At 35.5% G+C, this 26713-nt stretch overlaps 1 protein-coding gene across 1 annotated transcript; it reads right to left on the bottom strand.

The window, feature by feature from the left end:
- Window positions 1–711: 711 nt before the first annotated feature.
- On the bottom strand, window positions 712–24845 carry LOC116163145 (cadherin-87A-like). The gene is made up of 19 exons (XM_031476993.1): window positions 24676–24845; window positions 20475–20539; window positions 20210–20418; window positions 20023–20160; window positions 19711–19971; window positions 15804–15996; window positions 15589–15701; window positions 15339–15536; window positions 14776–15282; window positions 14403–14726; window positions 14227–14350; window positions 13891–14180; window positions 13556–13841; window positions 6225–6437; window positions 5557–6174; window positions 5287–5504; window positions 5027–5235; window positions 859–915; window positions 712–781 (listed from the first exon to the last, which is right to left on the bottom strand). The coding sequence occupies exons 2-19, from the start codon at window positions 20533–20535 to the stop codon at window positions 712–714; spliced, it is 4089 nt and encodes a 1362-aa protein (XP_031332853.1). The 5' UTR covers window positions 20536–20539; window positions 24676–24845.
- Window positions 24846–26713: the final 1868 nt, after the last annotated feature.

Genomic DNA, 26713 nt, shown 5'->3' with positions numbered 1-26713 from the left:
ATATACATAGGTAAGTGTTTATAGAGACTTGAAGATATAATCATTTCACATCCTTATCCGACGGAAAACTATGTGATATACATATACCTATCTTTAATTGATCATTTAAACAACGAAGAAAAAGGCTTAGAAATAACATTAGGTAGGTATCCTTTATATCCGTAGGTATATACTAAAACTAGTTGTTTGCTGGAAAGCTTCATTACGACACATGAAAATAGTAGGTATAGGTAGGTACCTACTTAGGTATTATATTTTTATTGACATGACAATTGACATCTGTGATAGCCAGAAAAGCTTACCTATCTATTGACTGCATACCTTACCATACCATTACTTAGATTTCCAGGGTAGAAAATATCGAAAATTGTAGAGGTACCTCCTACATCTATATAGTAAATTTGTCATAATAACTTTAGGATGGCCATGGCTTATTATAGGTAACCAACATATACCTAAAGTGGGTATAGGTAGTGTGTGAGAATTGTAAATATATAGGTAGATATTATAGGTACCTATAGGTACACTTTATTATGTAATTTAGGTACCATAAATATTCACAGACTAATTTTTAATAGGTATAACTGCTTGTTCCGAGTTATTTTTGTTATTTTAATTGGAAACATGCAAGACTTTATGCTGTATTGGACGTCATGGCCGTGCGAGGTCGTTTTGCTTATCGAATATCGAATACCTGCGTGGCAAAAAAGGCTACGATAAATTATGAGGTTTATGTGGAAACACGATTGACTGCTTGATGAAGGCACGTAAAGCAAAACGACTGAACTCATGGCAAATAAAAATTGCGCTGTTGCAGGACAATTGCAAATCGCAAACCGTACAGCTTCACATACTTACCGCATCCAGTCTACAGCCACCGATTCATCACCATGCGGTTTCTTTTTGTTGAAATATCTAAAAAAATACACAAGGGCCTCAAATTTGCTGCATATGATGGCCTGTAGCACATGGTTACAATTAGACCGTACTCCCTTTCCAGCATCCTTAGGTTTATCTCAATTGTGGGATGGTTTGAGCGGCCGGACGACTCTAGTCAAGGAGATGGTACAAAGGGTCTACATTGGAGCCCTACGTGCACGTGGACCCTGGTCAACCCTCCTATAGTAGTCCATAATCCCAGAATATGCAGAAAATTAAACACCCTCGTAGGTATAGGTATTTGGTTTATAAAAATACCAAACGTAGAGAGAGAAATATATGACATTAAGCTAAGTTGATCTTAGGAACAGAAATCACTTGGAATAAGTTCTATAATAATTATTTTGTAACGTTATTTTTTTACCGATTGATATTCCTTATTCACCTTCCATTTAGGTAACCTTCGATTCCATTTGAGTGACCTCTTGCTCTCGTGTATATTTAAATGCAGTATTCTTATGGTATCTAGGTAGGTATTTACTTTGTAATCAACTAGTTTAAATGTAAGTTCTGTTGTTCCTGTAGTAAATTTGTTCTAAGTGTTATAGATTTCCTATTATACCTATTAGTTCTTTGTTTCGCTGACCGAGGTCGTGCAAATGCTTACATGCAAATTTGTCTCTTGGTACGCATGCTATTACTTTTAGTGACTTTTAGTTTTCTTGAATTGAACGTCACGTTTATGTTTTTAACCAGATGTTGTAAGTATAATCCGTGGTCGATCTAATTTTTGCTTTCGCTAGTGTAAAGTCATTCCAATTATTGATTCTTATTGAATATTAATTACACGTTTAGTATACGATTGTCCCAGTGTCAGACGTTAGAATTGCTTACGCATTATTTTATGTTCCGCGCTATTCATTACCGCTTTTATTTATTGTCTTTTACAGATTAAGCTGAACGCGCCCTTTTGAGCTCACAAGGTTGGGATCCGAAGTTCAAAAGTAAATTTTTATTTTCGACGACTCCTATAATACCCCGAATTAGGTTTTCCTGCAGTTTTCCTAATTCGTAAGGTAAATACCGGAGTAGTATAGAACCACTTAAGACCTTCTGCAGGGGCACCTCTAAAAAGCATAATGCGGGTCATTCTGTAATTGGGCGCAAGCCTGTTGAAGGCCCAGAACAAGAGAGGGTTGATAAATAAATAAATAAATAAATAAATAAATAAATTACATACTGGTTTTTGATACGATCGAATTGTATTGTAATTATTACATTTGCTTGATATTCACTTAACGAGTATATCTCTGTTGTTTTTGCGGAAACCTCTTTTTGATATTAATACTTTCTACGACTATGTGTTGATCTCTTTTTTTTTTAATAAAAATTGATTTAACTTTAAATATTGACATTGCAGACCTATATGTTACAGTCGATTGTGGCCTCAATTATTGTTAATGTTCTATCCCTATCAAGTATATTATTTCTTCTTGTCAAGATCAGAACAACGAATTAGTCGCCTGTTTCCCCCTACTGGTTAGTATACTCCCCTTTCTTTTGAAATTTTTACTAAAGACTAAGTGGCCCCTATCCGATTTACTATAATACTACTTTTCCCTTTTGGCTTATTTATGTTAGTGTACAAGAACCCCGATATTCACTCCGACCCACCCCTCCATTGCCTTAGCTTACCGTGTGCCAATCTCAAGGTAATTTTGTTACCTTTTTCCTACTAAAACTTTTTATACCGGATGTGATATTATTTAAAAATAAAAAATTTCAAAAGCTAAGTGAAGAATTCTTTAATTTTTAACCACTCTCGTAAAGAAAATTTTCACGGTCCATCACCGCCAACAGGTAGCTTTTTCGTTTGGTGGCTTGACTAATAATAGTCTTACTTTTCTTCTCCCTGGCACTTTTCTACATAAGTATTTTTTTGGCAAAACGATGCGTTTTTCTCCAGCAAAGGAAATGAATAAGCGAAATATTTAGCATTGTAAATTTTTATCTTCACTACAACTACCTACCTTTGCCGTACAGAAATAAAATGCGCTTAACTCTTTTGCAAAGTTACTGAATTCAAATAAAAGCTAGAACAACAAATTTTGGAACACTCACTCACAGAGACTTGCTATAACTAGACTGCGCTTAACCTTTGAATAATATTCAAAGGCTTAACGTATCTAAGGTGTTGTCGACACAGTATGCAACACACAATGCACCGCGGGGCAAAAATCGCTGAGATGATTTATGCAATATAATGAAATAAGCTGTTATTTTAGATGTTCCGTTCATTAATCATTCTCGTGATTAGCATTAGCTCGAATTAGTGAACAGATAAATTTCTGTTGAGAATAAACCAATAAACTTAGGTTAACTTGTGCGTATCAACATGTACTCTGTCGATACATTTTTAAATAATATGCTGATTTTCAACGGATAAAAGTTTAAAGGGCCAATGGATCAGAGCCATTCGAAGAGGAAAATTTGCTCCCACCATAGTGGATTTGCGGGGAATGAAGCCGATTTTAGAAAGGTACCTACGAAGGTGTTAAACAATAATGCAATACCGAGCGTTTTCGACTTTCCCATTCACTTAAAATAACGTAGAACTATTATTCGACATCCTTTACCAGCAAGACAACGGCAATACCTATTTGCCTATTAGGTATAGACGTGACTAAGTACTTACTGGTACTAAGTATATTTCAGGTTTTGTTACAAGAAAAATAGCTAAGTCTGTTAAATGTTCCATATGTGCAGATGCGATATTCGCATCAGAGAGTCATTCAAAGCTTTTAACTAGAAAAAATCGTGGAGGATTGTTGCACGTATCAAGCGATGCATTAAAAATTTGCCAAATTGCTGAAAATGTGTTCAGGTTTTTCATTCAATCCACACCACACCGCGTTGTAAACAAAATGGTTATCAGCAGTCTAAGAAAAATAAATAACAGTTACAGCCCATTTGGGTTTTTGGATAGGCATTATATTGAATCAAAATCCGCTAAATAATCATATCTTACTACTTACATCTTTAGTTTTAAGAGTATATTTTCCCATACGTGTTCACCACCAAAATACACATATAAATCAAATTAGGACTAGAGTAAGGCAGTTATATACCAATTTAGTTCAAATAAAATACCAATAAATTCGATTAAAACAGTTAACAGCTATATGTTATCTTTTTTTGCTACTAAAATTTAGGATAACTGAAGCAAGCTACAGAAAGTACGTCTGCCCCGCAATGAACAGTTGGTTGCCTATCCTATCTTGACAACAGGCGTTCATAGAAAAATCTACGTTACGCGCGGTCTAGTTATAACAAGTCTCTGGAGTTGACTGATTAATACAGAATAACAATTTCATGCTATATTACTTAACCGTGTACTTAGCGTGTGTGCCGCTTTATACGAAACGTTGCTGCAAGGTACAACTTTGCGATTAAATGACCTTCCCCCCAACTCCGCTCGAGGTGTTGCGTTTATCTCTTTCGCTCAAAATATATTAATTCCTGCAGCCCTTCACATTTTTTTGTCATTGATTCTATTCCGTGATCATATCATTTGTAATTGTCCTTTATCGATATGAACAAAACTTTTTAAAGTGTATCTTATAATAAGCGAATAAACGCGTCTGTCATTTTATCGCTGTAACGTTTGCGTAATTATACAGAAATGCATAAAAATGTATCGACGTATAGTTAAAGGTGTATTCTATCACATACGTAAAACATTATCCCATTTGAGTGAATACTTTTTTTGTAATTAAATCCTAAAGTTCTGAGTTCGTATACTTTCATTGAAAAAGCGCGCTTTCCCGTACATATTTCACTATCACATTTTCCCAAATTTAACAAGAAATATGACATTACGTACGGCAAACGTAGAAATAGTTGACGATTATATTACGCTTTATTTAATAAAAATCGGTTGGGTAGTTTTTTTTTTTATAACCGTTTAAAGCCAGCGGACTCTACATTTTACTCCGATAGTAGTTTACCATGTGAAAGCGCTAAAACTGTGCATTCGAATTCAAAGTTTTCAACATTTTTTTGGTCATGCACATATCCCATATGTCCGTTATTTTTCTTTTTTATATAACCACACTGTACAGTACATAAATACAAAAAAGTTTCATACTTTTCTTTACTTACCTCATACTTGTCTTGAATCTTATTATCTAAATATGTTTTGATCCGCAAATCTCCAGTATCTGGATTTATAATAAATTCATCAGTCATTTGAACATTTTCATCATTCAGTTTAAAATGGTATGTAACTCGACCATTTTCACCATTATCTTTATCAGCAGCTTTCACAGTCATTACTAGATAATCAGCGATGGGAGTCTGAAAGGCAGAATTACTTTTCAAAAAACCAAACGGTCTCATTTGCTTTACATCTGTAATTTCGATAACTGATCTGGTAGACATCGGATGTATGAAGTTTGGCTTGTGATCGTTAACGTTCACAACTTTAATGTTAACAATGCATGTATCGGTTAACGGTTGATTGCCTCCATCGCGTGCTTCAACCAGTAAACTAAACGTTCCTGTTCTTCCTGCTAATGATTTGTGAACATATAAAATTCCTGTATCCTCGCCCAATAAGAAAATATCTGCAACAAATGTTTGTAACACAATTCGTATTTATTTAACTATGGTGAATACCATCATCATTTCCGGAATGGATTGTATAAATAACATTTCCGTTAATTCCAGCATCGTCATCCGTGGCAAAAACTTGTGTGATTTTGAATGGTGGATTAAACCTCACATTTTCGCTAACGGTGGTGTTATAAATTGATTGATTAAATTCTGGCGCATTGTCGTTTATGTCTGCTACCGCGATATATACAGGTACGGATTTTGTCCGTCTTAAATTTCCAACTCCACCATCACTTGCCATAACTTGAATAACAGTTTCATTTAACATCTCGTGGTCCAAAAACAATGGGTTTTTAACTGATATTTCTCCAGAATGTGAAGATATCTCAAAATTTTCGCTATGTTCACCGAGCAAACTATACGAGACAACTCCATATTCATCGGCATCTGAATCGTCTGCGTGCACTGTTACAATATATGTTCCATTGGGCGAATTTTCGTCCACAGTGGCATTGTAAGAGGTTTCCGAAAATATTGGAGAGTTATCATTAATATTAAGAACCGTTATGTCTATGAATGCTGACGTATTCAGTTGAGGAATACCAGAGTCATATGCATATATTGTAAAATTTAATTTTGTAATCATTTCATAGTCGATCATCTTTTGCAACTGAACAATTCCTGAAAAAACAAACACACTGATTTATCAAGAAATCAAATGCATTTTTTACCTGTTCCGTTATTAATTTCGAAATACATATTTGGTTCTATTGAGTAGCCTGCAATGGGAGAGTCATCATCAACAGCTGTAAATGTTCCTACTATTGTTCCGACAGGTAATTCCTCTTCCAACTGCAAATTGTACTGGGGCATTTCCTTTGTCCAAGGAGGAAGAAATATTGGTGGATGATCATTTATGTCAATTATATTAATTGACAAGATACCTACAAACATTAAATTACGAGAAAAGGCTCTGTACTAAATAGCCGTGAGCAGTAGTGAAGGCAATACAGAATCTTAGTTTGTTCATGCAATAATTAAATAAATAATTAAAATTTATAAACAAAGCTTTCTACATATGTCTTATAAGATCTTCAATCTATTACCATTGAGAGTAAGAAACCTAAGACATAGTTACATTGAAATATAAATTAAAGACTTTCCTTTTACAGAAAGTCTTTTATAGTGTCTATGAATTCGAAATTTGTGATTTAAGTGCTATTTAAATAATATGTTTTCCTTATTTGACTTTTGTAAATGCACAATTCTAAGCATGTTAACAGCAATAAACATTATTATTATTAATTACTTTAAAGAATTAATCATCTGGAGCAACACAAAAGGAGGAAGTATGTCGAAATTCCCGGTGTAAAACAATCTAAAGATGAATCGGCAGAGGAAAAGTTTCAGAAGATTTTTGAAGAAATAGGGTGCGCGGCTTATAAATCGGTTGGCCAAGTGTCTCTAAAAAAAAGGCGACTTTCGACTGGTTAAGTTAAAAAGTGAGGAGGATAAAGCTAATTTTCTACGCAGCGGTCGACAGTGGTCGCGTATTGTATCGGTCAAAGAAAAGGAGTCAAACGGAATGCTATATTTTAATGAAAACTTAACGCATGAAAATCGGACAATCTTTACAGAGGCGCGAAAAAGGGCGTTTTCATTAAAATATAAATTTGTTTGGACAAAAAAAAGAACGAATACTAGCCAAACGAGAAGAAAATTCAAACGCGATACGTGTGCAATCGGTCAGTGATATCCACAAATACATTACGTAGTTGCATCTGTACTCTCCATAAGTTAACGCGATAACGGATTAAGTTTGTTGGATCTGTAATCATTAGATTAGAATTCTTTTTAGTGGTTTATTTACATTACAATTTATCAATTTACTTTACGATATTTAATTTTATTATGGAAACTTTTGATTTTTGTATTATACGCTCATCGAATCTTTAGACACATTTCATCTGTTTAATGTTTATATGTACTGTAAACATTTTGGGTATAATTACAGAAGTGAAATCATTTCTTCAGGATGTTAAAATTACTTTTATTTTATTTATGGTGGAATATGAGATAAATATTTGCAAAATTAAGTTAATTAAGTTAAGAAGAACTAAAAATCCGAACTCTAGAGTGACGCAAACGTTCAAACAGTAAAGAATTGTTACTTATATTGTAACGGAAATGCTCCAGACATGACGTCGCCTTTGGCGCTCTGGAATTTTCTACGCGCGCGATAGTAGGAACATTCGAGAATGTTCGGGACTTACATTGCTTGCGTGTATAAATGGTTGCGGACCGAACATCGCGGCAGTCTACTACCGAACGAGTACGTAAACATCGAGCACGAAAAGATAAATTGCGAAGTGTGAGTGATATAAATAATCGATATAAATTTGTGAGTGATATAAATAATCGATATAAATTGTACGGATTTTATAGTGTTTTAGTTCTGTTTAATAAATATTGATATAAATCGAACCCGAATTTAATAAATCACGTTACAATATGATAAATCTTTGTAAATAATTTTTTATTATACCTGAATCACAATCTCCGTTTTAAACACTCAAATGCGTGCGAAAAAGGGCCTTTAAAACACACCTGCTTTAAAGTTGCTAAGTAACGATACTTCAAGTATGACTTTTGAAACTGTCATCTGGATGAAATAAAAAATCCTCTTAGGTCGCTTTCTGTAAATGCAGAACATTTCTTTGGCTTTTGTACCTATCCTTTGGTAAAACGCGCGTAATTTAGGGTATGCTTCCAAATCTGTTCCACTTTTTAATCGCAGCATTGCTTTAAAGTTTTGAATGAATGCACTAAAAGATAGAAGATTTAAATACCTTTGACAGTTCGGTCATATATGCCAGCATTATCGATGCATTTAAGACTTTATTATTCGTAAGTAACTTCCTATTCATCCATGGAAACAACTTTTCATATTCCTGATAATAGGTTTTACTGGATTTGGATTTTAAACCTACCAACGTTTGTTTAGATTTTACAACAAGCGATTTAATGGACGGTGTATTATCTTTTTCAACGGAAATCGTTTTATTCACAAAGACGATGATTTTTTAAGCAAACGTCAAGTGACATTTCCATGGCAATCGTGAAATTTCGAACACCCAGCCCACTTAATTAAACATGTATTCGAGTATAACGTCAATATGATGTCATTGTATTTCCTATTTTTAAATTATGCTGCAGGTATAATAAAAAATACTATCGGGCGATCAAAAATGAGTGACTGTCGAGTCGCCTTTGAAAGTTGAAGTTAAGTACGATTTCCCATGTAAACAAAAATTCCAAAGGTGACTCGACGGTCACTCATTTTTGATCGCAATGTATAAGATACACGTGTATAATTGGTCTTTAAAGCACTTGCAACGTTAAAGGCACTCCGCTTTGCGTCGTGCCCTTAAACTCGTTGCGCGTGCTTTAAAGACTTTATTATACACTTGTATCTTAATATACTATTTTATTATACCTGAATCACAATCTCCGTTTTAAACACTCAAATGCGTGCGAAAAAGGGCCTTTAAAACACACGTGCTTTAAAGTTGCTAAGTAACGGTACTTCAAGTATGACTTTTGAAACTGTCATCTGGATGAAATAAAAAATCCTCGCTTTCTGTAAATGCAGAACATTTCTTTGGCTTTTGTACCTATCCTTTGGTTGAAGCTTTCACAAACGCGCGTAATTTAGGGTATGCTTCCAAATCTGTTCCACTTTTTAATCGCAACATTGCTTGAAAGTTTTGAATGAATGCACCAAAATATAGAAGATTTAAATACCTTTGACATTTCCTTCATATATGCCAGCATTATGGATGCATTTAAGACTGTATTGTATTCGTAAGTAACTTCCTATTCATCCATGGAAAGAACTTTTCATATTCTTTATAATAGGCTTTGCTGGAGTTGGGTTTTACACCTACCAACGTTTGTTTAGATTTTACAACAATCGATTTAATGGACGGTGTATTATCTTTTTCAACGGAAATCGTTTAATTCACAAAGACGATGATTTTTATAAGTAAACGTCAAGTGACATTTCCATGACAATCGTGAAATTGCGAACACCCAGCCCACTTAATTAGACATGTATATTTGAGTATAACGTCAATATGACTTCATTGTATTTCCTATTTTTAAATTATACTGCAGGTATAATAAATAGTATATTAAGTATGGAGAACGGTAAGGGATTTTTACCGTTCGAAGACAATTGTTTGGAGGAGGAGCGAAGCGACGACTCCAATTATTGTCTGAGAACGGTACCCTTAACGTTCGACGTGCTTATAACATTTTTTGCGCGATCGAAATTAAAATTATGCAACCAATATAAATATGCACTAAGAAATTAACGAGCAGAATAAATCGAAATGATCGAAGTGGTATGGTGTATATCACTAGGCAACCAGTTTAAATGTCAAAATTGAAATTAATAATTTCATAAAAATGTGCATGTGTCTGATGTAGTTTACTAGCTTTGCACTTCCTTTATGACTTTATTAGCGTCTTGCTATAGGAAAAACAGCACAAATTGTACGTTTAATTTACCTAACAATAATTAAAGATTAAATGTAATGTAAGACTGTTGATTTTTAAAAAGGCGTCGGTAAGTATTTTTGCTGTTCTGTTTTTAGATCGGTAAGTAATTTTGGCGTCGTCGTAATCATAGTAACTGGTAAATTCTACGTACTGTCATGGAAACACCCATGGTAAATAGTCAGAAATGACCGATCGCGCAAAAAAATACTATAAGATACACGTGTATAATTGGTCTTTAAAGCACGTGCAACGTTAAAGGCACTCCGCTTTGCGTCGTGCCCTTAAACTCGTTGCGCGTGCTTTAAAGACTTGATTATACACTTGTATCTTAATATACTATTATTGTACTATACCTATTTGATTTCGATATTTAATCTCGATTTGACGTTGCAGGTAAAAGTGGCAAAGTTCCACCTGATATACGAGGCTAGAAAACGTAGCCAGCGCCAGGTTAGCTGTTTTTGACGTCACTTGTTGGATCGCCATCGGCGACTTGTACATTTCACTATGTTTTTGATGTTAAAACGAGTCAGTTTCGCTAAATTTCTGTGGTCTTTCGACCATTCAATCGAAGATTGCTGTGAACGGGATGTAAGGTTGGAAGGAGGCTTTCAATGTGATAATAGTGCCTTTTTCGCCTTTATGTATGTATATTAGGTGTTTCAAGATAGGGGTATATTAAATAAACTGAATTACGTTTCTGATTCCTTGAACAATCGTTTATATCGTATTTATATGCGCATAAGACATTGGGGTAAATTATAATTCAATTTATCATTAAAATATTGACTGGAATTGTGTACATATTGATTTAGATTTAGATTAGAGCTTTCAGTTAGGAAAATTACATGGAAAAAACTGCAACATATAACGTTTGCATCATATGTAGGTATATGTATTACCTGCATTTAACAATATTTATTGTTGTAAAGATATAATTCAAGTAACATATCGATTTTGATTAAGTATTTATATTTTATAATTTGTGTTTTATCTAAGCATTAACTGTCACAATTTTTCTTGTCATAAATCTACTGAAATTATTCAATACCACACTATTTGTTTACAGATCTTGTATAGACAAAGCAAAAATGTTGCCGGGGGGGGGGGGGGCGAATACCCAAGCAAAATTAAACTTGCAAAGTCATCATTTTAAACACTGAATGACTGTCACGTGGCAAAAGGGAGGGGAGGAGATCATGCGAGAACTCGCACATCGGGGAGCGCGTGGCCCGGGCTCAATCACCCCGGCACCTCTATCAAACGACGTTTGCATATTTGGTTTGTGACTAATGACTAGCTCGTCTCAATGAGAATCTCGTTCGTACGTTTTTAAATTAATCAATAATTGTGAACATATTGCGCGGGTAATCAGACAGATATTTTAGGTACGTATATATCTGTACATTATTATATTATTTTCATTCAACCAAAACTTTTACTTACTTTAGCAAGAGTAGGCCGCTTCACTTGCTCCACCCTAAGGACGGCTCTGAACGAGATGGTATCAAACATCAACATCATTGGCGTAATCAATGTGGAGGTAACAGTTTCCAACCTGTTTTTCTATTTATTATTTATTTTATTTATTTATCCCTCTCTTGTTCTGGGTTCTCAACAGGCGTTCGCCCAATTACGGAGTGACCCGCTTAATGCTTTTTAGAGGTGCCTCTGCAGAAGGTCTTAAGTTGTTCTATACTACTCCGGTATTTACCTTACGAATTAGGAAAACTGCAGGAAAACCTAATTTGGAGTAGCCGGCAGAATGCTCGAAACTGGTCTAAGGCATCGGGTGCCCAGTTGTCGGACGAAAACACGTCGTGCCGCGCATGACGTCACTGGAGTTACATCTGGCGCGTAAGCCCATAAAGATTCAATGGTGGGCCTCGTTTTCGAAGAATAATCTGCATTGTGGTGCTATTATATTTATCGTACGTACAGGAATATGTGTAGTTGATAGTCCTGCATTGCAAACACTCGAGTTTTTGCTACTATTAATAGCGAATACCTTTCATTTCCGCTTTTATTACACCGCGTGGATACCGAATAAACATTTAAACGATAATGCCTGGTTGCGCGAGTGCAAAATGTAATAATTATTTACGAAAAACGAAGGGTTAAGATGTTAAATAATTCGGAAGTGAAGATACGTATGAGAAAAAATTTATAGACTAAACATAAAATTGGGGCATCCGTTATCATACGAGGAGTCGCTTCCATTCACGTACACGCGCTTGGCGCACCACATGAACAATACCTCTACCTACATTTTATCTGCTTTGCATTTCATTGTAACGTTTTTGTGAGAGCTTGCATTTGTGTATGTAATATTATATATAAACCTAAATTTTGCCGACAGATACACAAATAATAGTGCGTTTCCGTAACCTCTTCCGTATGCATTTATATACGCACGCCGGAGTTTCTTACGCGATTGACGTCATACGGCGTGGGGAAAGGGGACACGATGCGCGTTGCGATACCGTTTTTATTATACCATGGTCTAAGGTAATTCCGATCTCTGCCACAGATGAAACATTCACCTCAATCCAGGTTCGAACACCTGACCTCCGGATTTATAGCCCAACGCTCTACCATTGAATCATAAAGTCAGTGAAACACCATTCAATGTCTCCTTCTACCCTCACTGTCACAAAAAGTTGCCGATTTTTGTGTTCAGTACCCACTTGTGAATGTTCATAGTTTCCAGGATCATATTCATTTAAGGGAATTCTCTCTTCCACTTCTAGATCTGATCTTATAGTAGGTACCACCAGTACAAGTTAGTATTTTGTGGGGGACAGACAGATTGCTTATACCAAGCATCCTACTATCTAAAGATCGTTATTTGCATGTACCCAATTTGTTATGGATCTGTCTTGAAGGCTGCTAAAGTAGTATCGCAACTGTAAACGCCTGTAGAACTAGGTTAATAGAGATTACGTCAAAAACCTGATTGTAATACCCAAAGCCTTAAACCGACACAGAGTCATAGTGGTCGGTACAGAAAGAGCTTGAAGTCTTAAAATTTCAAGCTCTTTCTAAACCTTATTGTAGCGAGTAGCTGAAGCATCCGACATCGGAGCGCCAGCAGCCACAATAAAAAATTAGTCACCGGCGATAAGGAACGAGGAATGCGATGTGCCGACTTCGCAGGTATTCGAGAAATCTCGAGAATGTCCGGGATCTTTCCAGAAACTTTCAACAAGCAAATCGATTGTGTTTAATGGAAGTTGCAACATCGACGCGGGAGTGATAAATAGTTCGCGTTCGTGTTATGTTATAAATTTGAGTACAAGTGAGTGATAAATAATAATTAACTGTTAAAAATCAATATGTACTGATATAAATTCATTAATAATTAATTGTAAATAAATAAATCACGCAATTAAATTTATGTTTCATTGCTTTTGACCTAATAATTAATTAACTTAAAATATACATCCCCAATCAAATGATACAATAGTATAAATTAAGAAGATATAAATACAGTACATACCTTCACCATGTTGTGGATTTGCAGCTGTGACATCTGTGACTCGAACAGTGAGCTGCACAGTAGCGGCGACATCTCGATTCAGAATACTTTGCACTGAAACATTGCCAGTACTTTTGTCTACCGAGAAAAAATATCTGTATGATTCATTGGCCGCGGGCTCCCCATATTTATTTGTTCCTACTATGGGTTCTATAATTTCATAATTTAAAGCATCTGGGGAACTTATATCAGGATCAAATGCGGAAAGAGAGTGCACCACAGTTCCTAATTTGGCATCTTTCATAATCTAGAAATATTATTTATGAAATACCTAAAATTGCATAATGGAAATTTACCTCAGCTTTCTGGTTGGTTGGAACAAAGTAAGGTGACTTGTCGTTAACATTAATGATGTGAATTGTTAAATTGTTTGTGCTACTCAAGCTCACTACCCCTCCATCAGCAGCAACAATTTCTATATGATATATATGCTGTCTGTCGTAATCTAGTTTGTTAGCAACACGAATTACCCCTGTTTCGTTTTCAATTGTAAAATCAGTTAGTGCACCCTTCTTTAAATAGTAACTAATTTCAGCATTTGTCCCAGCATCTTCATCAGTTGCATGTAGTTGAACCACGCTTGTACCTAAACAATGCTTTCAATTAAGTTTCATCAAACAGCAAATTCTCACCTATATAAATGTCTTCAGGAACAGAAATGTTATAACTGCCTTGTTCAAACATCGGAGCATGATCATTGATATCGTTAACATTGATGTTAACAACAGTAATACTTGTAAACTTGCCATCAGTTGCCTAAAATATTGCGAAGGTGTAAGAAACAGGACAACAAAAATCTCAGTCTCACCTCAATCGTTAATGGTATATTATTTTCTGTTACATCATTACTAAACGTAATTACTTGATTACTTGCAATTCTAATTTTACCACTATTAGAATCGATATTAAACAAACCATTTTCATTGCCAGCGATAATGGAATAGGTTACGTGAGACGTCTTATCAATGTCTTTCGCTTCTACAACCAAATCTGGATCAAATTTAGCCGCTCCTTCGCTTATAGAAATATTGTACAAGGATGAATTAAACATGGGAGCGTTATCATTACTATCAATCAGGACAATTTTCAGTGGAACTTGTGTTGTATGCCCTTTCCCTTCATTATCAGTTGCCTTAAAATGAAAAATTTAAACTAACCGAATGGTTGTAGCCACTGCTTACGTTATAATAGAGAATGTATTCTGGTTTAGTCTCGTAATCTAAACAGCCCACAGCACCGGGCTCAGAACATTCCGCAACGGTTATGACACCTGTGCGGTTATTAACTTCAAATCTTTCCGAACCTAGGCCGCTCAGTGTGTAAATAATACCAAGATCGCCGAATTTACTGCTATCCCGATCTTTAGCGAGAATTGTTGTTACCACAGTTCCAGACGATGCAACTTCTGACACAATGGCAGAGTAGGACTTTTGTTCAAATGTAGGCGAGTTATCATTTGCATCGGTCACTGTAATTGTAATGGTAGCTGTTGATGACAACTTTGGATCCGTATAAATCTCTCTGGCAATTACGAGCACGATAAATTTTCGCTGATTCACATCCTCATAATCTAAGGAACTATTAACGACTTGTATAGTGACTTCGCTTGATCCGAAGATGATTTCAGGTAATATTTTAAAAGAGTGAGATATGTCATCTAGTTGTAACTCAAAAACAGAATTATTTGCCTTTAAATAAATAGCGTTGTAAATGACTTTATGTATAATTTTCAACACTAACTTACCACATCAGGATCTGAAACCAGCATGTTTAAATTTGGTAATACGTCACCATTTCTAATATCTTCCGGTACTTCCACAAAATACTCCTTTTTATTAAACGATGGTGGCTCGTCATTCACATCATTAACTGTTACATTTACTATTGCTGTTGTAAACGATAGAGAATCATTTGATGGAATCCCATTTGTAACTTCAATTGCCTACGATGGAAGTTAAAGTCGCCTAGAACAATTAATAATCACAATAGCTTACCTTTACTTCTAATGATAGCAATCCCAAAGGATTATCAATAGCCTCTTTATCCAAAGGACGAGCTGTACGAACTTGACCAGAGTTGGCATCAATTAAAAAATAATCCATTGGATCTGAAAGTCATAATAATGAATCACTTTCGCACATACAAAACACTATGACTATTTCAAAAATACCTATAAATATCACTATTTAGTTTATTGTAACAAACTTACTGTTCACTAATTCATAAATTATACTACGCGGCGCACCACGATCTCCATCCTCCGCGTGGAGAGTAAAAACAAGGGTATTAATAGGCGCATCTTCAAAAATTTCGGCATTTGCGAGTCCGATAAAAGCAGGAGGTGTATTTTGGATATCTAATACATGTATTTCAACTTCTACGGTGGTGTTTAGCTCTCCATCCTAAAGAGAAAAAAAAACAATTAATACCTTGCGCCAAAATATTATGCGCTCAAAATTCAAAAGTAGGTAACCATTAGGTCGATTTTAATGCAGAAAAAATAATCCTTTATTATGATTTTCCGAGATAGGGTCAACTAGAGTCCATAATCAGAACAAAACTCCCCCATGAAATTCTTTCAAATTTTAGGATGTTGTAAATTGAACATTTCTTAACAAATACCGAAATTTATTATTGTAAACACTAGAGCAGTTTGGTTTGAATTTCTCCAAAAGGGAAACTCGCATGAACTTTTAAAGCACATTGCTATCCCCTCAAGTAAATTCTTGACACTATGGTAGGTAATACCAATAATGCATTAATTGCAATTGAAAACTAAGTATAATTCGATTAAACTGCTTAAAACCATTTGTTCTTTACTTTTAGCAGTTATGCACCGCATATTGTGGATAGAAAGCCATGCTCAGGCTGCACCCTAAACCGCAGTGTATTAGAATGTGACTCTACCACGATTGTCTCGTGTTGAATGTGGATGTGTGTGGAAGTGTATCTCAGCCATGCAGTTATTGATTTTTCTATGGTGTTTTCCACATCAATCAATCAATTAATCAAAAATTATATGAAAAATTTGAATTATTCTATAATACACATTTTTTGCAAACAGCCTTTGATATGAGCCTCCATTTATTCCCTGAGTCTATGATCAAATCTGAGGTTGCAATACACACACATACACACACTCTTGATTAGATGAGTGCTATAGATTCATATTGATGTGTTGGCGCACGGCTTCCTACACTCCAGGTGAAAGCCCTAATACTAAAACTAAAAATATGCTATTAAATAACATAATCAAATTAATTTATTATCTCAATTTCTGTTATCAAGCAACATCATAATAATTAGGTATTGCTTGGTGTTATTCCGGATGTCGATGGCAAATTAGAGTCAATGCAGCAATTGTTTAGCATTATGAAAATAGAAGCCTATAGCAATTTTATCTTACAACAAACATAAAAAATATTGATTATCTGAATCCTGTGCATTTTTGGCGCATTTTTTTAAGAATTAAAAAAAAGTGCTATTGCTGTTTTTGAAAGTGAAACGTGCATACCTTTACATACGACAACCAATTGGTCTCAGACTTTGCATACGTATGCCTGTAGTGGTGCCAAGCCAAGTAAAACTTTTGAAAATGGGAGGCGAGAGGGGTAAACCCACACTATACCCTTCATGGTATTGTAATGTAAATTGGTTTGTACAAACTACAACTTTTCCGCCAACTGTCCTCTATACTCACGCGGAGTTTGAGCATCACTTGCCCCTTAGTTTGTTTATCGTACTCGATTTGTTAATTAACAACCTCAAGTGTGTTTTGCGATTTTGAAAAACGATAAAAATATCTAACAAAGAATCTGTCTTACATTTTGCATTGCAAATGGAATGGCGTCGGCCAAAACTCTGAAAATGTTGCATAAGACTTCTGGTGAATCGACTCTCAAAAACAAGTGCGAATGAATGGTACAGTGCATTCAAAAGAGATCGAGATTTGGTGGAAGATTTGCCTCATTCTGGTCAGCCATCATCATCTTCAACTGACTTTAACATAGCTAAAGTAAAAGAAATGATGCCTGAAAATCATCGTTTACCTCTGGGAGAGATAGTCGTCTCACAAATCAGTTCGTACCATTGTAAACAATTGTTTGGGCATGAAGCGCTGAAGTCGATTCCAAAAAATACGTTTAAAAAATGTTTTGATGATTGGGTTAGTTAGTTGGTGGAAGCGTATTATTTCGGAAAGGGCCTACTCTGAAGACGATACAATAAATTTAGATAAATAAATAATACATATTTTGCGTTTCATTGACAAATTCTCAGTACTTTCTTGACAGAGTAGCAAATCCATTGCTGATGTCAAAACTTTAAGAGCAAATGTCTCTTGTTTCGTCATCTAATAATTGCAGTTCGCCATTTTTTTGCACACCTCTTTAGACTACTGAGAAACAATTCATTGTTTATGGTTACTTGTACAAGATACTTTAATGTAAGTAAAAAATGAAAAACGTTTTGGCCTGAAACTTTAGCGCATTTTCCATGCAATGATCTGTACTTCCCGAAAGCTCATATAATGGACCATTTATGTGTACAGGGTGATTCAACGATTGCGCGGAGTAACTCTGTATCTGAATGCATTTTTGAATTCTACATGTAATTGTACGTCTTTTTTATTATATGGATAATATCCCAAATCTAGTAGTTTTAAAGATAATTCGATTTTTAAGAAAAATTGGGCATTTGTTAGATTGTCAAAATTATTACTTAAATTTTGATTGCAGTAAAAAAAATACATCTACTATGAAACATTAAAAAAATAGCTTACAGGGTGTTTTTTTTGATAGGTCCAAAGTTGCAAAACTTCATATTAAAAAATCTCACTTTTTGCTGTCATCTTTTAGCTCCTCCAAAAACCTTCAGCTTTTGATAATAATGTCCTATCTATACCTATCTCTGATATTTTTCAAAATGTCTTGGTTTTTCTGGTTTTTATATTTTAATCTTAAATAAGTTATATGTAATTCACATAATAACGAGGTGGCCATCCAAAAAAAGGCAATTTTTATCTATCTCGTCCAAAACGAAAATCATATCGATTAATTTATTTTTCAAACAATTTGTTTTAAGTCCAAAAACTGGAGAAGAAGTAAAAACATTCAGTGCAAATGCCAAATTTTTCTTACAAACCAAATTATCTTTAAAACTACTAGTTCTTCGGATATTAACCATATAATAAAAAAGACGTAGACACGCAGAATTCAAAAATGCATTCAAATACAAGGGGTTCTATTTAAAAAATGTACCTACCATTTTGGCGCCCTACTTTATGGGCGCACCCTGTATAATTCCAAATATTTTTAAAATGTGGAGAATATTCAACCATATCATAATACAAAAGCACTCCATCGAAAAATCTTCAAGGCATTAAGTTACTCCGCGCAATCGTTGACTCACCCTCTACAAGGGAAAATAGTTATGGCATAAATTATTCTTATAAATAAGAAATTTGGCATTGAATGTTTAAAGTATGCGATATGTTTGCCTTTACTAGAAGAAAATATGTTCACAAATAAGAAAATTGACATTGCACACTTTGCGCCTGCGCACATATGATTTTGCAATATGCGGTATGTTGGTCGTTATTAAAAGAATCTTTGATTAAAATTTCAAAAAATATCTCCACAAATAAGAAAGTTGGCATTGCGCAGTGTGCGCATGCGCAGATCTGATTTTTGCAATATTCTATATCCTTGTCTTTACTAGGAGAATCTGATTATAATTTCAAAAAAAATATCAACACAAATTAGAAAATTGATACTGCGCCGTGTGTGCATGCGCACATCTAATTTTGGCAATATGCGATGTGCTAGCCTTCACTAGAACAAATAAATAAGAAAGTTGACATTGCGCAGTCTGCATATGCGCACATTAATCGTCAAGATTTTTATTGACTGATGTGCCAGAGATATAAGCTACCGAATACAAAAAGAACCATCTAAATATCTTGAAAACTGTAGGAGTAGTTAAGGTCTCGGACGGACTGACAGAGAAAGTGGCCCTAACAGCGCCTTTCAACATGAGTTGGAAAATGCGCTAATTAGGGAACTAATTAGGGGTTTCCCAGATAATATTAAAAATGGAACATTAAGAATAATTCTTACCATTGCTTTTAAAAGTATTTTATATTCAGATTTCACTGTATAATCTAGTTCTTTTTTCAACTTAATTGCACCACGATAAATATTTTGGGTTGATTCTATAGTAACAATAGAAAATGTATGGCATGCGTTTGTAAAATCTGGATGGTCCAAACATTCCATCTCTATGGCATCGCCCACAGTATCCACATCAGTAGCTAATACATCGGAAAATATAACTGTTCCAACTGGTGTACTTTCATTTACGTAGACAAAATATGGCACCTAAAATATACTACAACATATATTGTACTTTTACACAGTGTAGACTCTTACATTTTGAAATAATGGTGGATGATCGTTTTCGTCCAGAATTATTGCAGTAACAGGTACAGTCACAATATTATTTCCTCCAACAGGAGCATCCTTAACTTCATCCTCGATAGTAACAAAAAAATGTAGCGTATCATTGATCTATAACAAGCCCTTTTTCACCAGCAACACAACTCTCACCAAAACTTACTTCACGATCCAAAGGTTTGACTACTTTAATTTCCCCTGTCGAAGAATCCACATTTAAAAGATCTGTTCCATATAGCCCAAACTTAACAGTGCTATTCTCAGGATCGTGTCCTTCTAATTTCACCACAACTGTATCAAGCGCTGTATTTTCCGATATGACTAGGCTATTGATTTCAGAAGTTAAAATCGGAGGATGGTTTGTCGCATATGCTAAAAAAATGAATACAAATTATATAATAGAAATTTATTAAAAATGTCTAAATTACCTTTACAAAACAATGTGACTAATCCCAAGACAATCCATGTTGGAGAATTAAGGTTGTGCATGATTCTAAAAAAAATTCATTCATTTAATTTTGTAATATTTTGAATGAAACAGAATATTATTGTGCCAAATCAGCCCTCCTCCAATCCAGATGTGTAAGAAAGTAATCAAATTGGGGGATATTGAAATTTTTAGCGCAATTAAAAAAAAACTGCTATTGTAAGCGTTTTGTCCGTCTCTACTTCTGCTGTTTTTGACTATTTATTTTTCAAATTGAGGGAACGGTGAGGAGAGGGAGGGATTAAAACACATTTTACCTTTCACTGTATTAGAAATTGCTTTTAGCTTTTATGGCATTCTAATAAAAAAAGTCTACGAAAGGATCTGTTTTCTATCCACCTAAAGGGCAATTGATGTTGGAGGAGGATACCCCAGAGACGAACAGCAGAGGTTTATCTAGTAAGGCGAACAATATAGGTAAAGCTCTGCGGTACACGTCTACGCCTTAGAAATATGATTTGATTTGTTGGAAAAAAATGGACAAAAACTGAAGTTGCTGTAAACGTTTGTACGACCAATGCAATTCTTCCCTAATACTCGCCCTAATATTAAGAAATTGTTAGGAATCTTTACGGTTACTCTTACTCACAACCTGAGGAACAGAAACAGCACAGACTCGCAGGATTAGCTCTGATGACAGTCCACATCAGGGACACATTACACATGTACAAATTTTGTCACCCCATTGGGAGGTCACATCGGGCGCGGGCAAATTCAGTTTACACTAGGTAATCGACTGGCGCCAGTCCGCCTTTGAGTGGTCGGGGGCCTGCTACTGGCCCACTGGCAACTTTTGAAGCCAGTGGACTGATGCGGCATTTTTCGACTGTACTGGATCGTAACTGGCCTCCACTAGTGTTTACACAGAGCCAGTTAATGGAGTCTTCTTATTGGCCTTGTGTAAACACGGCATTACTAACGTGCGGGGTGGTAAAGTGTGGCCTTATGATCATGATTAATAAAATCGTGAACAAACTGAACATAAAAGTTTTATGATTTGTTTACTGATCACGAATTCCTAACCTATAAATGCAAGGATTTTTTTGCTCAAATGTTAAGTTAGTCAATATTATTGTAACTGAAGAAGAGCATAATCGAATCGTGCAAGTACTTCTACTTGCATTTAAATTATTTTCATAATCCAAACAAAAAATACGTAATTCGAATGCAAATGTGTACTCCCATCTCGACTCCCATAGGTACTGATTTAAATTCGCGCGTTCTTTAATAAAACGTGATTCAAAGGTGCGTTTAGACTTGAGCACGCAGGAACGAACCATTAATGGTTGCGAATGCTCAAAATGTAAACGGGTGTGCGCGCGCCGCGCACGCTCAACGTGTGCGTCGTTGTGCGCGAGCACCCGCGAACGCGACCCGCTCGCTGTCGGTCTCGGGGACGTGCTCAAATTGCATTGCGAATGCTCAGTTTGAACGGTGAAAAGACAATTGTGTGCGTAGCGAGCATTGTTTGTTGTGCTTTTTATTGTTTCGGCATGAAGTGAAACAATGATATGGTATTTATTTTGCTGCAAGAATATCAAAAGCTTTCTGTTTTATGGCACGTACATCTATTCAAAAACAAACAAAAAATGATTTATGGTGAGAATTAGTACTCAATTTAAATGTAGTACCATGAATTTAAACATTGAAAACTTAAGACACCTAGGAAGATAAAAAAAATGTTAAAAATCTTATGAGATCATTTCGCCGGGAAAAAGCAGCTAACTAAGCGTGCGCGAACAATTCGGATTAGCTCATTCGCGTGCTCAAATCGAAACGCTCATGTGCGAGCGAGCGCGCATGAGTGAATCATGCGCGCAAGCTCAGTTCGTGCATGCTCAAGTCTATAAACACCGATCTTAAAATCATGATAGCGAAGTAGCCGAAAGAAAGCGCCTATTATGCTAAACAAACTGGTTAATAACCACTGTCCGTATACTAAACGGTTGCCTCAGTCACTGCAGTTTGTAGGCGCGGAGAGAGAGGGGAACTTCCCGCGTGTGACGTACTCTCGCCTGCCGTAGAATTTTGTGACGTTTCTGTATGCTTGACGTTTGTATCACGGTCATCGTGCAGAGGTGTATTGTATGCGTCTCTCGCCCTCGTATGCTCCATTTCTTATTAATGTGTTAATTTTCTTTTAAGGTATTGAATTATTGGTTACCTATAAGCCTATAACTATAAATTAAACTGGGATCGTGCCGTGTGTGCACCCCATTGGAAAGTAGATACATCTAGGGAAGAAAGAGTTAGGACAAGGGAACGCAAGCGATTAGTAGAATCACTTCTTCAGGAACCAATTGACGTAACCACTCCATGAACACCTGAATTTTCAACACCAGAGCTAAAGCGGCAGAATGAACATCCGGGGCCATACAGAAAGACATGAAAAAATTTCATCAAAAGCCGTGCAGCCGTTTAGAAAAAGTTCAGTCACACACATCCTTACAGAAGAATTTTATATATCAAGATAATTATGCATGTAATACTAAATTATAAACCTTTCGATTCCATAAGTAAAACTTACTGGTTTTATTGGTACCTAAACGTATATCAAACCTCGTATCAAACGTCGACGATCGTACGTATGCACCTGCCACTGTGGAAATGTCAAAGAAATTATTCCTGATTGAAGCTTAAAAATATCATTACAATAACAAACACAAATATGCAAAAATTAACTCTTTTTGCATATAGTATAAGAGAATTGTGCGATGGGCGGTGATTACTGCGGGCTGAAGTACGTCACAATTGGCAGCGCGTTTTATTGGTTGTTTGGAAGTGAGGCAACCGTTAAGTATACGGACCTACGGACCGTGGTCAATAACGTCATTCAATTCTACAGTGTGTCGTAAATCGTGTTATCCTATAAGCACATCACGAGGGGGTTATAGTCTAGTCACTAGCACATGGGCGGCCTATGTGAGGCGCTGCGGCGCCCATGACCAAAAGGCGCCCGCGTGAAATTCCCCTCGTACAGCTACGGCCCTGCGCAAGAGAAACTGCGCGCGAATCTCGAAATTTAACAACGATCTCGATAAAAGTCTTCAAAACTTTGTTGTGTTAACTTAAATAAATTGGAATTTCCTCGGGAATTTCTCTATTTCAACTGAGCTAAGTACATGATGAACTGCTTTTGTGGAAATTTGTTCACGTCATACCTATTTACGTTCTGGATCGTTCTCGGGTATCAAAACCTCGTTTTACCGTTTAACAAACGAAATCTGTGAGTTACAATGAAAGTTTTTCTAATTTGTGTATTTCATATTTAAGACAATACACTACAGTTAAGTCGCAGAAAAATATGTTTTTCCCGGCCTTTTTCTTTGTGTAGTAAGTACGTCTTGCAGATACGCATAGAATGCATATTGTTAATTAATAGCCCATCCTGGTATACGTATACCATATACGTAAGTAAGTTAAATTACCTACTTATAACTTTTATGTAAAGTTCAGGTTGGACACAAGGTAGGTAATGGTATGAAGAAGAAATTCTCGATCAAATTCTTTAATAGGAAAACTATCCGCCTACCACGCTGTGCATTTTTAACGTGACAGTACGGATATTAGTAACTGACACTCAACTGACAGTACCATTGAATGATATAGGTACCGGATAGTACCCTTTCTTGTTCTTCAAATTATTAGGACTTTAATAAATTAACATTGACTTAACTCCACACATTAAGAACGTAAACATTGTGTAACTGTTACCAAGGTGTACAATTATTGAATTGAGCAAACTGGTACATTCCCAGCATTGTAATGGAGCAGGTTTTTATAGTTGCAAAATAAATACTTAGATAAATCATTCCCATAATATACTCCTAATCTGTACTACTTTTAAGTTGCAAGTCAAAGCATAGAAAACAGATACCTAGCTAAAAGGTAGATACAATTAATTGGATCTAATTAAGTAGGTAGGTACAGTCACTCAGAATCTCAAGCGTGATCTAAGGTTGTCATGGGAACTGAACTTTAAAAACACATTAATCTAATTGACCTACACGCCTGTTTGATTAATAAAATAAAAAATGTGGTAGAAATCCCTACAAAGAAAAAAAGGCAACCACTGAACCACACTTACCTACACTTCAGTTAGAAGCGAGAGCTAACAGAAAACTTTGAAAGCAGGTACTTACCTTTGTATAATTATCCTAAAAATTACGGAAACACAATTACCATTACATTATTAAAACTATCCGCTTAATTGTTACAGAATACATCACCTCGTTTACTTAAGTCATCACTGTAATACTAAACGAAGGAAAAGAAGTAAAAGTAACTGTAAAGGAGGGAGCCATGGAATTTCATAACTTCATAACTATTCTTCAAGGTTGTCGCGTAAAGCCGGAATCTTAAGACATTAGTATGGATGTTTCAATAGAAAACTAAATTAGGTGAAAGGCCAACCTATAGGTTTAATCATATCTATGCTCATTGATAATTGTTGTGTTTTAATTAAACCACAGTCTATTTTAAGCATGCACTCCTATAGCAGTAGTTTCACCTTATATTCGATATCCTTGGCATGTAACCGGATTGGAACTCCCTAAACAATGCGTTGTTATGTACATATATGTGCTCAAGTGAGAAAACGGTGAATTAATAATTAGAATGCATTTAATTAACTATTATGTATACGTACATTTCTAGTTATGTAGGTATCCTGATTCGTTAATTATTAAGTGCCATGAAGTCTATTCATTTAATTTTGAGGACAAACAAAAATTTGACAAAACCAAACTTTCGAATGTCTGACAATTAAGACCAAATTTTGCATTTTTAGCACAGAAATTTGCCTGGAGCAGCGTATATAAAATAAATTCCTATAAATTATACGAAACTACGAGTACCAGCTCTGAGTCTACTGGTTAGAAGTTTTTAATTTTTTAATTTTTATGAGTGACACTACGTAAATTACAGTATAATGATTACAGGTAGTTGTATAAGTGTTCGAACAAATCTGCTAATTTCACTTATACTCGTATTGGCCGATCATTTTTATCCTTGTGCATTCGACTCTAAACGATCCCATGAGCATGGCCTGGAGCGTCAGAAATAGTTTATTTACATAAAAGTCCGGAAAATAACATTACTCGCCAGGAAGTATTAAAAGTACGAGGTCCTCGGCTCGGTAGGCCAAGTATTTTAATTTCCGAGTGAAGTAGAAAGTCCCTGAGTAGAAGTAGTATCTTTTTAGCGCATTTTTTAAGAGTCAAAGAAATGTGTGCTATTGTTTCCGTTTTGTCCGTCTGGCTTCGGACCCACTTCTACCGTTTCGAACTACTTCTAGGGGAATGGTCCTAGAGTCGTGGCATTTTTTGCATTAGATAGCCTATACCTTGAAGGTGTGCCAGACATATCCATTGGTGATGTCAAAACAAAAGCTATTTCGGTTTAAAAAATGCGCTTTATCTGCACAAGAGTTGTGCACAATTTATACTTGTTTCTTTTGTTTTGCATTTTTCCCGAAATCGTCTTTTTTAATACTGTAATGTACTCAGGCCAGCCCCGAGAGACTGCGCAACTCAAGATTTAAATTCAAAACTTTCCCTCCCAAACTAACTGAACCCCATGGCACGTGATCGTCTAGAGACAAAGCTACCTAACCCTTAACCTAACCTGAATAACAAAATAATAGGACCACTTACTACGTTGTGTTTTTAAGAGTCGCTACAAGATATGTGTTGCCTGTCGGAGTGAGGATCAAGTAAGGAACACAAATAAAACAAGTAGGTACATGCTTTAAAAAACGGAAATTTAATCCAAATAATTCACATTGCAAGATTAAATTTAGAAAATGGTAGTTCACCGAGTACAAATATAAAAATAGACTGGGAAAAAAAGAACTGGCAAAGAAAAAACCCAGCCACAAATTAATATTGAACTATAGCAAAATTAGTTGTCTGTAATGGCATGAATGCATATTATGATGGTTGTCAAGTAAATTAAGATAATGTTGAATCACAGGCTCCGCTGGAATTCCTAAAGAATCAATATTTCACACACATAACAAAAAAACAATCATTAAAACATTACAATAAATTCATATAATAGGTTTGGATATTGGATGGTTAGTCCAAATCCCACACCGAGTAGACTTTAGTTGCTCTGGTCATGACATGTCAACATTGTATGAAATCGCTAGGAGTTGGCCTCTCAGAAGAGCCTTTCACA

This window comes from Photinus pyralis, unplaced genomic scaffold (assembly GCF_008802855.1).
Source record: "Photinus pyralis isolate 1611_PpyrPB1 unplaced genomic scaffold, Ppyr1.3 Ppyr1.4_LG2, whole genome shotgun sequence".
NCBI lineage: Eukaryota > Metazoa > Arthropoda > Insecta > Coleoptera > Lampyridae > Photinus > Photinus pyralis.
Note: the sequence above shows the minus strand (reverse complement) of the source record. Positions and strands in the feature narration are given on the sequence as shown.